The following is a 10,765-nucleotide window of genomic DNA, read 5'->3' on the forward strand; positions in this document are numbered from 1 at the left end:
GGCCTCTCCTTCCCTGCCTCTCCACAAGGTGAGCACGCGGCCTCTCCTTCCCTGCCTCTCCAAACTTAGGATCTCCAAACTTTGATGATAAACTGAGGAAAGCAGATACACTTGGATGATGTCATACAAAGTGGCTTTCCCTTTACATCGAGGAGATCAAGGGAGGCCTAGGAGGTGACATCGTAGGAGAGGGCTACAGCCAGAGAACAGCAGGCTGTGTGTGGCAGCTAATGCTGTCTGTTTAGGTGGTGATTTGGGGAAACCATGATGGGTTTAAGCAAGGTGATGATATCTTATTTACACTTTTTTTTTTTGAAGACAAGGTTTCTCTGTGTAGCTTTGGAGCCTGTTCTGGAACTCACTCTGCAGACCAGGCTGGCCTCGAACTCACAGAAATGCGCCTGCCTCTGCTTCCCCAGTTTGGGACTAAAGGCGTGCGCTACCATTGCCCTGCTTTATTTACACTTTTTTAAAAAAGTATTTATTTATTTATTATGTATACAATATTCTGTCTGTGTGTATGCCTGCAGGCCAGAAGAGGGCACCAGACCCCATCACAGATGGTTGTGAGCCACCATGTGGTTGCTGGGAATTGAACTCAAGACCTTTGGAAGAGCAGGCAATGCTCTTAACCTCTGAGCCATCTCTCCACCTCTTTATTTACACTTTTGAAAACTTACTTGGGAGCTGGGAAGACAGCTCAGCAGATAAACGTGCTTACCGTGCAGCTTGAGAACCAGAGTTCAGATCCCCAGAACCCACGCAGAAGCCAGTTTAGTAAAGCAAGGGTAGGCATGGCAGGCTGCCTGTTATCACAGCACTCCAGAGGCAGAGACAAGATCCCTCGTCCCTGACGAGCTAAACTAGTCAGGATTGCTGAGCTCCAGGCTCAGTGAGAGACCCTGCCTCAGTGAAGAAAGTGAAAAGATCAAAGATGTCAGCTTTGGGCTTATCCCCCCACATGAACAGACACCATAAAGATGTTCCTGCACCCATACAGATGTTCCTGCACCCGTGCAGACACACGAGCACCTGTACAGACACAAGAACACCCACACAGACACATCTGTATCCATATAGACACACAAACACCCATACAGACGCACAAGCACCCATACAGACACACACCTGTAGAGATACACTTCCGTATAGACACACAAGCACCCATACAGACAGGTAAGTACCCAGACAGATGTACCTACACCCGTACAGACACATGAGCACCTGTATAGACACAGGCACACCCATACAGACACAAGAACACCTGTACAGACACACGCCTGTACAGACACACACACCCATACAGACGCACGACGCATGCACACCCATACAGACACACATGCACCCACCCACCAAAAACAAAGCAAACCCTGTAGCTGCTATGTGGAGAGAGTTGTGTAAAGACAAACATGCTTTTTGGACTTGTGTCGTGTTGACAAGGCAAGGAGATGGGCTTTGATGTGTTTGCAAATAGAGCCCACAATACTCAGTGTGGTAGATGTACAGGCTTCAGGTAGGGGGATCAAGACAGGCCTCTGTTTTTGAGCTAAGCATCTGCCTGTATAAAACGTGCCACTTTTACTATGTTTGAGAGGATTTGGGGGCAGCGTGTGGATGAAGGGTGGGGTGTTGAGTGGAAACTCAGTCACAGCTGTGTAAAGTCTGAGCTGCTCACTGGGCAGTGTGTGGGAAAGGCAGCTAGCCAGTGGGATTTGGGATTCAGTGGCAACACTACAGAAAAAGGTGGACTCCCCAGCAGAGATGCAGAGATAGGAAGTCTGCAAAATGTACCTGAGAAAAACAAGCTGAGGTGGTAGTGCTGCTCATCTTTAATCTCAGCACTCAGGAGGCAGAGACAGGTGGATCTCCATGAGTTCGAGGCCAGCCTGGTCTACAGAGTTAGTTCTAAGATAGCCAAGACTACACAGAGAAACCCTGTCTCAAAGAAACAAAGATTTAAAAAGTTTCCAACCAGAGACACAGACAGGCAGATCTCTGAGGGGTGGCCATTTATCAGGAGGCCCCTGCAATGTGTTGAGAACACACAAGAACCTGCTTTAGGGTGGGTGGCGGAACAACAGAAAAATTTGGGAGACAGAAATGCTGGTGCTGGTAACTAGGGTGAGTTGAGGAGGCTGTGCTGTTGATCAGGGCAGGGACCCCACAATCAAGTCTGTTTGAAGGGTAAGCCCTTGAGCCACAGCCTCAAGCTGGGGGAGCTGGAGCCAGGGAACCAGCCCTAGGTGTGCCCTGGGGCCAGAATAGGGGCCCAGAGGGGGGGGGGGAAGCTCTGTACTCATCTTTAAGAAAAATCAGTGTCTTTATTTCATGTTTATGAGTGCATTGTATACATGCCTGGTGCCTGCAGATCTCCTGGAACTGGAGTTACAGACAATTATAAGCACTGTATGTGTGCTGGGAATTGAACCTGGGTTCTCTTAACCACTGAGTCACTCTGAAGCTCTGTTTTCCCCTTCTTGGTTGTGCTAACCATATACTACTGTGACAAATACCTGTGAGAACCAGCTTAAGGGAGGAAGACGGGGTTTTAGTCTGCAGCTGGCAGCCTCCATTGTTTTTAGCCTGTAACAAGGCAGAAACATGGTGGAAGGCGGGAGGATAGCTGCTCACCTCGTGCTGGTCAGGAAGCCCACCAGGCAGAAAAGGAACAAGGGACAAGTCACCCTTGAGAGACACAGCCCCAGTGATCTGTGGCCAGCCACCAGCGGAATAAACTGTTGGTCAAGACAGAACCCTCATGAGGCAGCCCCCTCACCAAAGCCTCACCGCTGAGCACGGCTTCCATCAGGGACCAATCCCTGAGCCCCATATGTCCTCAAAAACAGCTGCGATTTGGTCTCATCCCCCAAACCATGGCATCAGGAAGGCAGGGTCCTGCAAGGTAGGTGTAGGAGCCTGCTGTCTCTGACCTCCCATGAAGCCATGATGTGTGTGAGACCGGTGGCCAGGGCACCTGTCTGCATCAGCCCCTCCTCTGTCCTGGTAGTCTTGCTGGAATGAGTACCTGACGACCCGGATCGAACAGAACTTTGTGCAGAATTGTACCTGCCCCATTGCTGACTGTCCTGCTCAGCCCACGGGAGCCTTCATCCGTGACATGGTCTCCTCCCCAGAAGTCATCTCCAAGGTACCCGTCCTGCCTGAGGCCCCAGAGGACAGGCCGGCCTCCAGATGCTCCTGCTCTCCCAGCATTCATAGCAACTTGCCTTTGCCCACAGTACGAGAAGGCCCTCCTGCGAGGCTATGTGGAGAGCTGCTCCAACCTGACATGGTGCACCAACCCGCAAGGCTGCGATCGCATCCTGTGCCGCCAGGGCCTGGGCAGTGGTACCACCTGCTCTAAGTGTGGCTGGGCCTCTTGCTTCAGCTGTAACTTCCCCGAGGTAGGCACCCACTCCTTCCCTGCCTAGCACCTACACACACACACACACACACACACACACACACACACACACACACACACACACGACGGGCTTCCTTGTCTCCTGCTACCTGACTGAGTTGGCTGTGTCTTCATACTCCTCCCACCTAGGCACACTATCCTGCCAGCTGTGGCCACATGTCCCAGTGGGTGGACGACGGTGGCTACTACGATGGCATGAGTGTGGAGGCCCAGAGCAAACACCTGGCCAAGCTCATCTCCAAACGCTGTCCCAGCTGTCAGGCGCCCATTGAGAAGAATGAGGGGTGTCTGCAGTAAGAAGGGGTACAGGGGGCTCTGGGAGCATGATGTCGGGGAGGCTGGCAGTAAGGAAGAAATTCAAGCTTACTGTGAAGTGCAGCAAATCCATTGCCCTCACTCACCGTCCCCCAGGGTCACCTCTTGGATTCTTCCACCCAGGTTTTAAGTTCACTGTGTTGGGAAGCCCAAATCAAGGTGTCCTTAGCAGTGCTTGAGAAGATGGCACCTTGTCAGTGTGCACAGTCCCTGGGCACCCTGGGCACCTGTATCCAGAGGTAGGCCCCACTGACCAGCTCGAATCCTCCACAGCATGACTTGTGCCAGATGTAACCATGGTTTCTGCTGGCGCTGCCTCAAGTCCTGGAAGCCAAGCCACAAGGACTATTACAACTGCTCTGCCATGGTAAGGGGCTAGGCATGTCGGCCCAGCTGCCGTTGGCCCTGGGACAGAGTTGTATGCCCCGAACAGTGGTAGAGCAGTCAGGACAAAGGTTCAGTGGGGACAAGCAGGAGCCTTTGAGCCTGAGGTTCTGGAAACTCTGTACTGGAAGGGCTGCCCCACCCAGGTGACCAAAGAAAGCCCAGGAAGAATAGGGCAGGGTGTTCTCGGCAGGTACCAGAGCAGAGAAAGGAGTGTTGAGTGGGCCTGCCCTCACTGTGGCCAGGGACAACCCTTGGCATTCCCACGTACAGGAAGGCTGGTAAAGACTGTCAGTCGTCTGGGTGAAGTGTGGAGGAAGCACAGCACCCAGCAACCCTTCCTTGTGTCCTTACAGGTGAGCAAAGCCGCTCGCCAGGAGAAGCGGTTTCAGGACTACAATGAGAGGTGCACTTTCCATCACCAGGCCCGGGTGAGCAGTGGGCAGTGGTGGGCGGTAAAGTCAGGGAGCTGGTGACTGCACTCAGAGGGCCAGCTGGAAGCTGCATGGCCTGCGGCCTCACAGGCTGGGACTGCACTGTCCTCCTATAGGAGTTTGCTGTGAACCTGCGGAACCAGGCCTCTGCCATCCACGAGGTGCCCCCACCCAGATCCTTCACCTTCCTTCACGATGCCTGCCGGGCCCTCGAGCAGGCTCGAAAGGTTGTAGCAGTGGGGGAGGCAGACGGGAGAGGTATGCCAAGGGGGCTGAGTGGGCTTGGATGGAGGAGCCAGAAGAGAGGAAGTGGAGGTGGAGTTGCTGGGGCCTCAGGCAAGATGCACTGACCTGACGGGGTCTCCTCTAGGTGCTGGCCTACGCCTGTGTCTACAGCTTCTATAGCCAGGACACAGAGTACATGGATGTGGTGGAGCAGCAGACCGAGAACCTGGAGCTGCACACAAATGCCCTGCAGATCCTCCTCGGTGAGCTGGCGCACCGATGCCCTGCCATCCTCTCCCTTTGTGCTAAGCATCCCATGCCCATCCAGACAGTTATCCAGGGCCCTTACCCCCAGCACTTTTCCTTTCCTCCCCTCATTCTGTGTGGCCTCCCTCTCTCGGGTCTAAAGCCCATGACATAGGGTTCTACGTGCTTTCGGCAGTCTGCTCTGCACTCTGCCCTTGGCAGGTGAGCTCCATGAGTTTTGACAGCCATGCCCAGTACTTGGGAGATGCTCCATAGACATTTGTGGGAGGCAGGACTGGATGGGAGAAGAGAGTGGGCCCTGTGCTTGCCCTCTGCAGAGGAGACCCTGCTGCGCTGCCAGGACCTGGCCTCCTCCCTGCGCCTCCTTCGGGCTGATTGCCTCAGCACAGGCACGGAGCTGCTCCGGAGGATCCAGGAGAGGCTGCTGGCCATCCTGCAGCACTCCACCCAGGTAGGGCCTTGCTCAGTCCTGCCTGGGGGGCAGTCTGGAGGGGGAAAGGGGTATTTGGAGGCCTGGGCCAGTCTGCAGTGTCACTTAAACTCCTGGGGTTTCTTACAAAGGAGTTGGTTTCCCCAGATCAGTGTTTAGGGCCAGGTGCTCATCAGAATCAGTCTGCACTTTCTCAGACCAGACCCCCTGCACGTGGGGTTAGCAGTTGCTGGAGTAAGGGATCTCCAAGAGTCTTGCCAGCTCTGGTACACAGGTGTGGGTCATTTGCTGCCTGCTTAGTACTGGGCAGAGATTGCTGGGTGCCCCACTGTCCTCTCTCCTGGAGCCTCGGGGAGGTAGACGGCAGGAGTGCTCATGGGAGGCTGACTCTCAGGAAACATGAGTGGAAGCAATGCCAGGCCAGAGGCCTGGTGCCCTCTGCTCTTCTGTTCCTCAGGCCCCGTCTCCTTGTCAGGACTTCCGGGTTGGACTGCAGAGTCCATCCGCAGAGGCCCAGGAGGTGAAAGGATCCAACGTGCCCAGCAGTCAGTGAGTAGCCGGGCAGAACCCGGGAGAGGGTAGCAAGAGTGCAGGCTTCTCAGGCTGAGTGTGGTGGCTCTCTCTAGGCCCCAGGGCTCCTCGGGGCTTGAAGAGTGCAGGCTTCTCAGGCTGAGTGTGGTGGCTCTCTCTAGGCCCCAGGGCTCCTCGGGGCTTGAAGAGTGCAGGCTTCTCAGGCTGAGTGTGGTGGCTCTCTCTAGGCCCCAGGGCTCCTCGGGGCTTGAAGCAGAAGAGGAGGAGGATGTGCCTGAGTGGCAGCACGAGTTTGATGAGGAACTAGACAATGACAGCTTCTCCTACGATGAAGAATCTGAGAACCTGAACCAAGAGACTTTCTTTTTCGGTGATGAGGATGACGATGATGAGTCTTATGACTGAGGGGGACAGGAAACACCTGGAGCGCCCCAGGCAGGGCCATGGGTGGGGAGTTTACCCCTCCACTGTCATGTGAGAGGGATTCCCAGTGCCTGTAGCACCTTGTTTACTGAATAAACTTCTTTTTCACATACATCGCTGGGAGCAGGCCAATCACTCCCCTGGTGTTCTCAGATACCCACTCTCTGTAAAATAACCTTTTAATAGTGTGTGTGCGTGTGCGTGTGCACACGCTGTGGAGGTGTGTATGGAGATTGGAGAACACCTTTAGGGGGTCAGTTCTCTTTTCCATGTAGGTGCTTGGGCTAGAACTCATGTCTTCAGGCTTGGTGGGAAGCACCTGCACCAGCTGGGCCATCTCACCAGCCCGCCTTCATCTTTATTGCTTTCTTTAGACTTCCAGACTTTTCTATCCTCAGGAAAACCCCAAGCACTCATTTGGCCTAAACTCACAGGTAAGATGAGAAGAATGATGGCCCAGCCACCTGCTCCCCTCCCATAGTTTTAAATGTTCCCTGGGGACCCAAAAGGCATGACAGGGTACCCTCCTCTTGGGGACCACTTTAAAGGGTCTTTCTGTGTCCTGAAGAAAAGTGGGACCCGCCCCACCCCCTCCACTCTAGATGGTTTTTGTTTTTTGAGTCTAACTGTCCTGGAACTCGCTACATAGACCACATTGACCTCTAATTCAGAAATCCACCTGCCTGTGTGTCCAGCGGGCTGGGACTGAAGGTGTGTGCCACTACTTCTGGCTAAACAAACCTCTTTTATTACTGAGACTGTGGCCAGATGATTCCGGAGGGGGGGGGTTAACCAGGTGGGCCAGGGCCAAAGAGAAGGTTCAGCAGGTAAGAGCACTTGTTGCTTTTGCAGAGGTCATAGTTCACTCACATGGTGGCTCATAACCATCTCTAATGCCAATACCAGAGAATCTGATGCCCTCTTTGGCCTCTGTGGGTACCAGGTATGCATGCAGTCAACACACACACATACACACAGAAAATCTTAAATTTATTTTAAAAAAGTTGAGTTAGGTCAGGTGCTTGGGTTACTGGAGGGGGCCTTCCCCCCAGGAGGATAAGCCTCAAAGTATCGATCGAGCATGGCATCCACCTCTCCTTCTGTGTAGTCCCACACCTGGATCCTCGAGCCATCTGCTGCACCCCGAATCATGGCAGAGAGCACTGGGGAGAGGGGAAGGGAGAACTGACCCCACGCTCCCCACCGTGCCCCCTGCCCCAGCCCACTGGGAAAGGAAGAAATGGGTATGGGGTTCCCAGAAAGCCAGGAATAGGTAAGCCACCCTGGGCTGGGCTACTCACCTCGGCCAGACTGTGGTCGGAACAGGCACAGAATTTGCTTACCAAGAGCTACTGCCCAGCCTAGTTCATAGCCAACACCCAAGGACGGCTGTGTCACTTCGGCCACAACCACTGGAGAGAAAGCCAGAAAGATTTAATACCTGGCTCTTGTAAGCACAATGGGATGAGTGTATCTGTAGTGGGGAAGGGCTTCCTTCTAGGAAGCGAGGGATATCCCAGGAATTGGCATCACAGAGGAGCCTGCACGGAGGAGGGAGGACTACTTACCATCTGCCTGCTGCAGCCAGGCCAGGTCTTGCTCGTGAATGAGGTGGTCGCCCCCAGCAGCCTCTTCTCCTGTGGTTAAGGGAAAACTGGTCAAGGATGTTCGCACCCTCTGTACCCGGAACCTTGCTGCTCTTAATATCTCCTCCGCTCGGGGAAGGCAGAGGGGGCAGGTGCATGCTCCGGTGCCTCCCCAGGCCAGCCCAGGAAAGGGGTGAAGAAGGAACCCAAGCCTATGCAAGGTGGCACTAGGAATCCAAGCAACTGCGCTTGCTCAGAGGGTCAGGATCACAGCTTCCAGCTTGAATAAATGCTCCTGCTCAGGATGATAAGACCATGCTGATGGCAGAGCAGAAACACCTTGTCAAAAAAGTTCACTTGTGATCTGAGGATAGCGACACACATCAATAATCCCAACCTCAGGACGCAGGAGCTGGCAGGCCTCCGTGAGTTCCACAACACCCAGGGACATACAGACAGACTCTGTCTCAAAAACAAAACAAGCCGGGTGGTAGTGACTCCTTCAATCCCTGGAGGCAGAGGCAGGCAGGTGGATCTCTGATTCTGAGGTCAGCCTGGTCAGCTGGAACAGAGCCAGTTCCGGGTTTCCAGGACAGCCAGGGTTATTCAGAGAAAGTGTCTCAAAAAGAAACAAAAAGAGAAGTAACAAGCTGGGTGTGGTGGCATTTGAGGGGCAGAGGCAGGAGAAAGGGGAGGTCAACACCATCCTCTGCTGCGTGGCCAGTCAGAGGTCACTGGGTTTACATGAGAAACCCAGTTCTCAAAATAAGCAAGAAAAGTAACAAGTGAGAAACAACAACAAAAAGCAGATTGGAAGGCTTTCCCCAGGCTATCACTAATCGCACTTGTTTTTCTTTGAGACACTGTCTAACTACTGTAGCCCAGGCTGGCCTGGAGCTCTACCTGCCTCAACCTCCAGAGCGCTGGGATTGGAACTAGCATCTTTGCCTTGTGATTCTGTTGTTGTTGTTATTATTATTATTATTATTATTACTTTGGTTTTTCAAGACAGGACTTCTCTGTAGCTTTGGAGCCTATTCTGGAACTAGCTCTTGTAGCCCAGGCTGGCCCCAAACTCACAGAGAGCTGCCTGCCTCTGCCTCCTAAGTGCTGGAATTAAAGGTGTGTGTGCTACCACTGCCCGGCCTTTTTTTTTAAAAAGGTTCTTCCACAATTGCTTTAGACCCCACAGACTATGAATCTGTTTTTGAGTGGGACAAAGAAAAACCACTTCAAAATTTTCTGAGCAGAAATGTGAGTTCTAGGTACAACTTTGAAAAGTGGGAGAGTGAGTGGCCGGGATCCAGGCCACCCCATCAAAGCCTCGCAGGCCATATGCAAGGGTATATAGCCGTATACCTACGGGTGTAAGCACCGCAGCTCAGATGGAAAGGAATCCTGGCAGTCCGGAGCCAAGGAACACCACAGGTCACAGCCTAACAGCTTACAGCCCTGCTCCATGGAGAGGTTTCCCAATGTAACAGCTCGGCTCTCGCAGGGGAGGGTTTCCCCAGAGAAGTATCTGCAGTTCTGCTCAGGTCCTCCCTACTGTATCAACTCCGTTCCACTAGGGAAAGGTTTCCCCAGCGAAGTGTTACAGCCCTGCTCTGGCGAGAAGTTACTTCTCTCCTCTGCTCCATTCCCGCGAATAAAGGTCTCACCCAAACCTCATTCATTTATTGGGAGGGAAGAATCCGGAGAATGGCTGCCTCTGCCAGGGAAAAAGGCAGAGAGAAACTGAACAGGCTTATATAGGGCTTCTTAGGAGCGGAGCTTTCGCAGGGAGAAAAAAGATTTTCAGGGTGGGAATTGGTCAGATTTCAGTCCCTTAATTGGCTAGATCTCATCCTCAGAGATTGGTTGGTTTTCTGCTCAGTTGGTCAGAGGCAGATTTGGCTCTGGTTTCAGGGCCAAAGTGTGTTTCTTTCACTGACCCTTTTTAGCCTTTTGGCTCTAATTTCAGTGCCAGGGCGTATTTCTTTTACTAAACTCTGATTCTTCAGCCAAGGTGTGTTTCTTTGGCACTGATTTCAGGGTTAGGGTGTATTTGGCTCTTTGGCTCTGCCTGGTCCTTTTTCCCTACACTGGATCTGGGCTCTCATTGGTTTTCAGGGTGCTGGGACTGGCATAGCCAGCTCCCGCCAGAGTGCTGGATGGGGTGTGTACTTGCAGGAGTGTAAGCTAGGGCCTTCCTCAGCCAGAGGTCCTAGCCTGCTGGTATCCTAGGCTGCAGGTCCTTTAACTTTCAAGTCCTGAGCCAGCCAGTCCCCTTAACCTAAAGACCCTGTAGCCTGCAGGTCCCTAGTCTGCGGGTCTCCAGCTCGGCCGCCTCACCTCGCGCGTCCGGCTCTGCAGCAGCCACGTGCTCAGTGAGCACCTTTCCATAGCGCCGCAGCCGCGATACGATCCGCGCATACAGTGCCTGGTCCTCGCGCCCACCGCGGATGCTCCCGCAGAAGTACACGGAGCAGCGGCCCTGCTCCGCCACCTCCGCCGCCATCGCCGCCCGCACCCGCACCCACCAGTGCCAGGGGGCGCAGTCCAGACCACGTGATCTGGGAATGCGACTCGGGGCGGAAACGGGGAGCGCCTTTTGCACGCTCGCTCTTCCCGGGTTGGCTCTTCCTGAGACAGCCCGCCCCCAGGCTCCTCCCCCGAGACCTGCCCCTCCCCGGCTCCCAGCTGCCGGTTCAGGGCTCAGCTAGATGCCCTCAAGCTCTGTAGTGGGGTCCTTGGGAAATCTCAC

General features: G+C 53.8%; 2 protein-coding genes across 7 annotated transcripts in view; one reads left to right on the forward strand and one right to left on the reverse strand.

Moving 5' to 3' along the window:
- Nucleotides 1-6,547, forward strand: part of Cul9 (cullin 9) — a 47,316-nt gene extending 40,769 nt beyond the window's left edge. For 2 of the 6 annotated variants that reach the window (XM_026785382.1, XM_026785385.1), the window contains 10 exons: nucleotides 3,008-3,148; nucleotides 3,240-3,404; nucleotides 3,554-3,717; nucleotides 4,013-4,106; nucleotides 4,480-4,554; nucleotides 4,674-4,784; nucleotides 4,928-5,045; nucleotides 5,367-5,500; nucleotides 5,937-6,028; nucleotides 6,238-6,547. In XM_026785382.1, coding sequence (XP_026641183.1) covers nucleotides 3,008-3,148; nucleotides 3,240-3,404; nucleotides 3,554-3,717; nucleotides 4,013-4,106; nucleotides 4,480-4,554; nucleotides 4,674-4,784; nucleotides 4,928-5,045; nucleotides 5,367-5,500; nucleotides 5,937-6,028; nucleotides 6,238-6,415 — 1,272 coding nt within the window. In that variant the 3' untranslated portion in view covers nucleotides 6,416-6,547. The other 4 variants (XM_005359749.2, XM_026785383.1, XM_026785384.1 and 1 more) reach the window with 4 other exon arrangements.
- An 859-nt stretch (nucleotides 6,548-7,406) lies between these two features.
- Dnph1 (2'-deoxynucleoside 5'-phosphate N-hydrolase 1) lies at nucleotides 7,407-10,559 on the reverse strand. Its single transcript, XM_005359750.3, has 4 exons — nucleotides 10,354-10,559; nucleotides 8,002-8,070; nucleotides 7,735-7,845; nucleotides 7,407-7,596 (listed from the first exon to the last, which is right to left on the reverse strand). The coding sequence occupies exons 1-4, from the start codon at nucleotides 10,517-10,519 to the stop codon at nucleotides 7,448-7,450; spliced, it is 495 nt and encodes a 164-aa protein (XP_005359807.1). The 5' UTR covers nucleotides 10,520-10,559; the 3' UTR covers nucleotides 7,407-7,447.
- Between the last annotated feature and the right edge of the window lie 206 nt (nucleotides 10,560-10,765).

Source organism: Microtus ochrogaster, linkage group LG2, assembly GCF_000317375.1.
Source record: "Microtus ochrogaster isolate Prairie Vole_2 linkage group LG2, MicOch1.0, whole genome shotgun sequence".
NCBI classification, from domain to species: Eukaryota; Metazoa; Chordata; class Mammalia; order Rodentia; family Cricetidae; genus Microtus; species Microtus ochrogaster.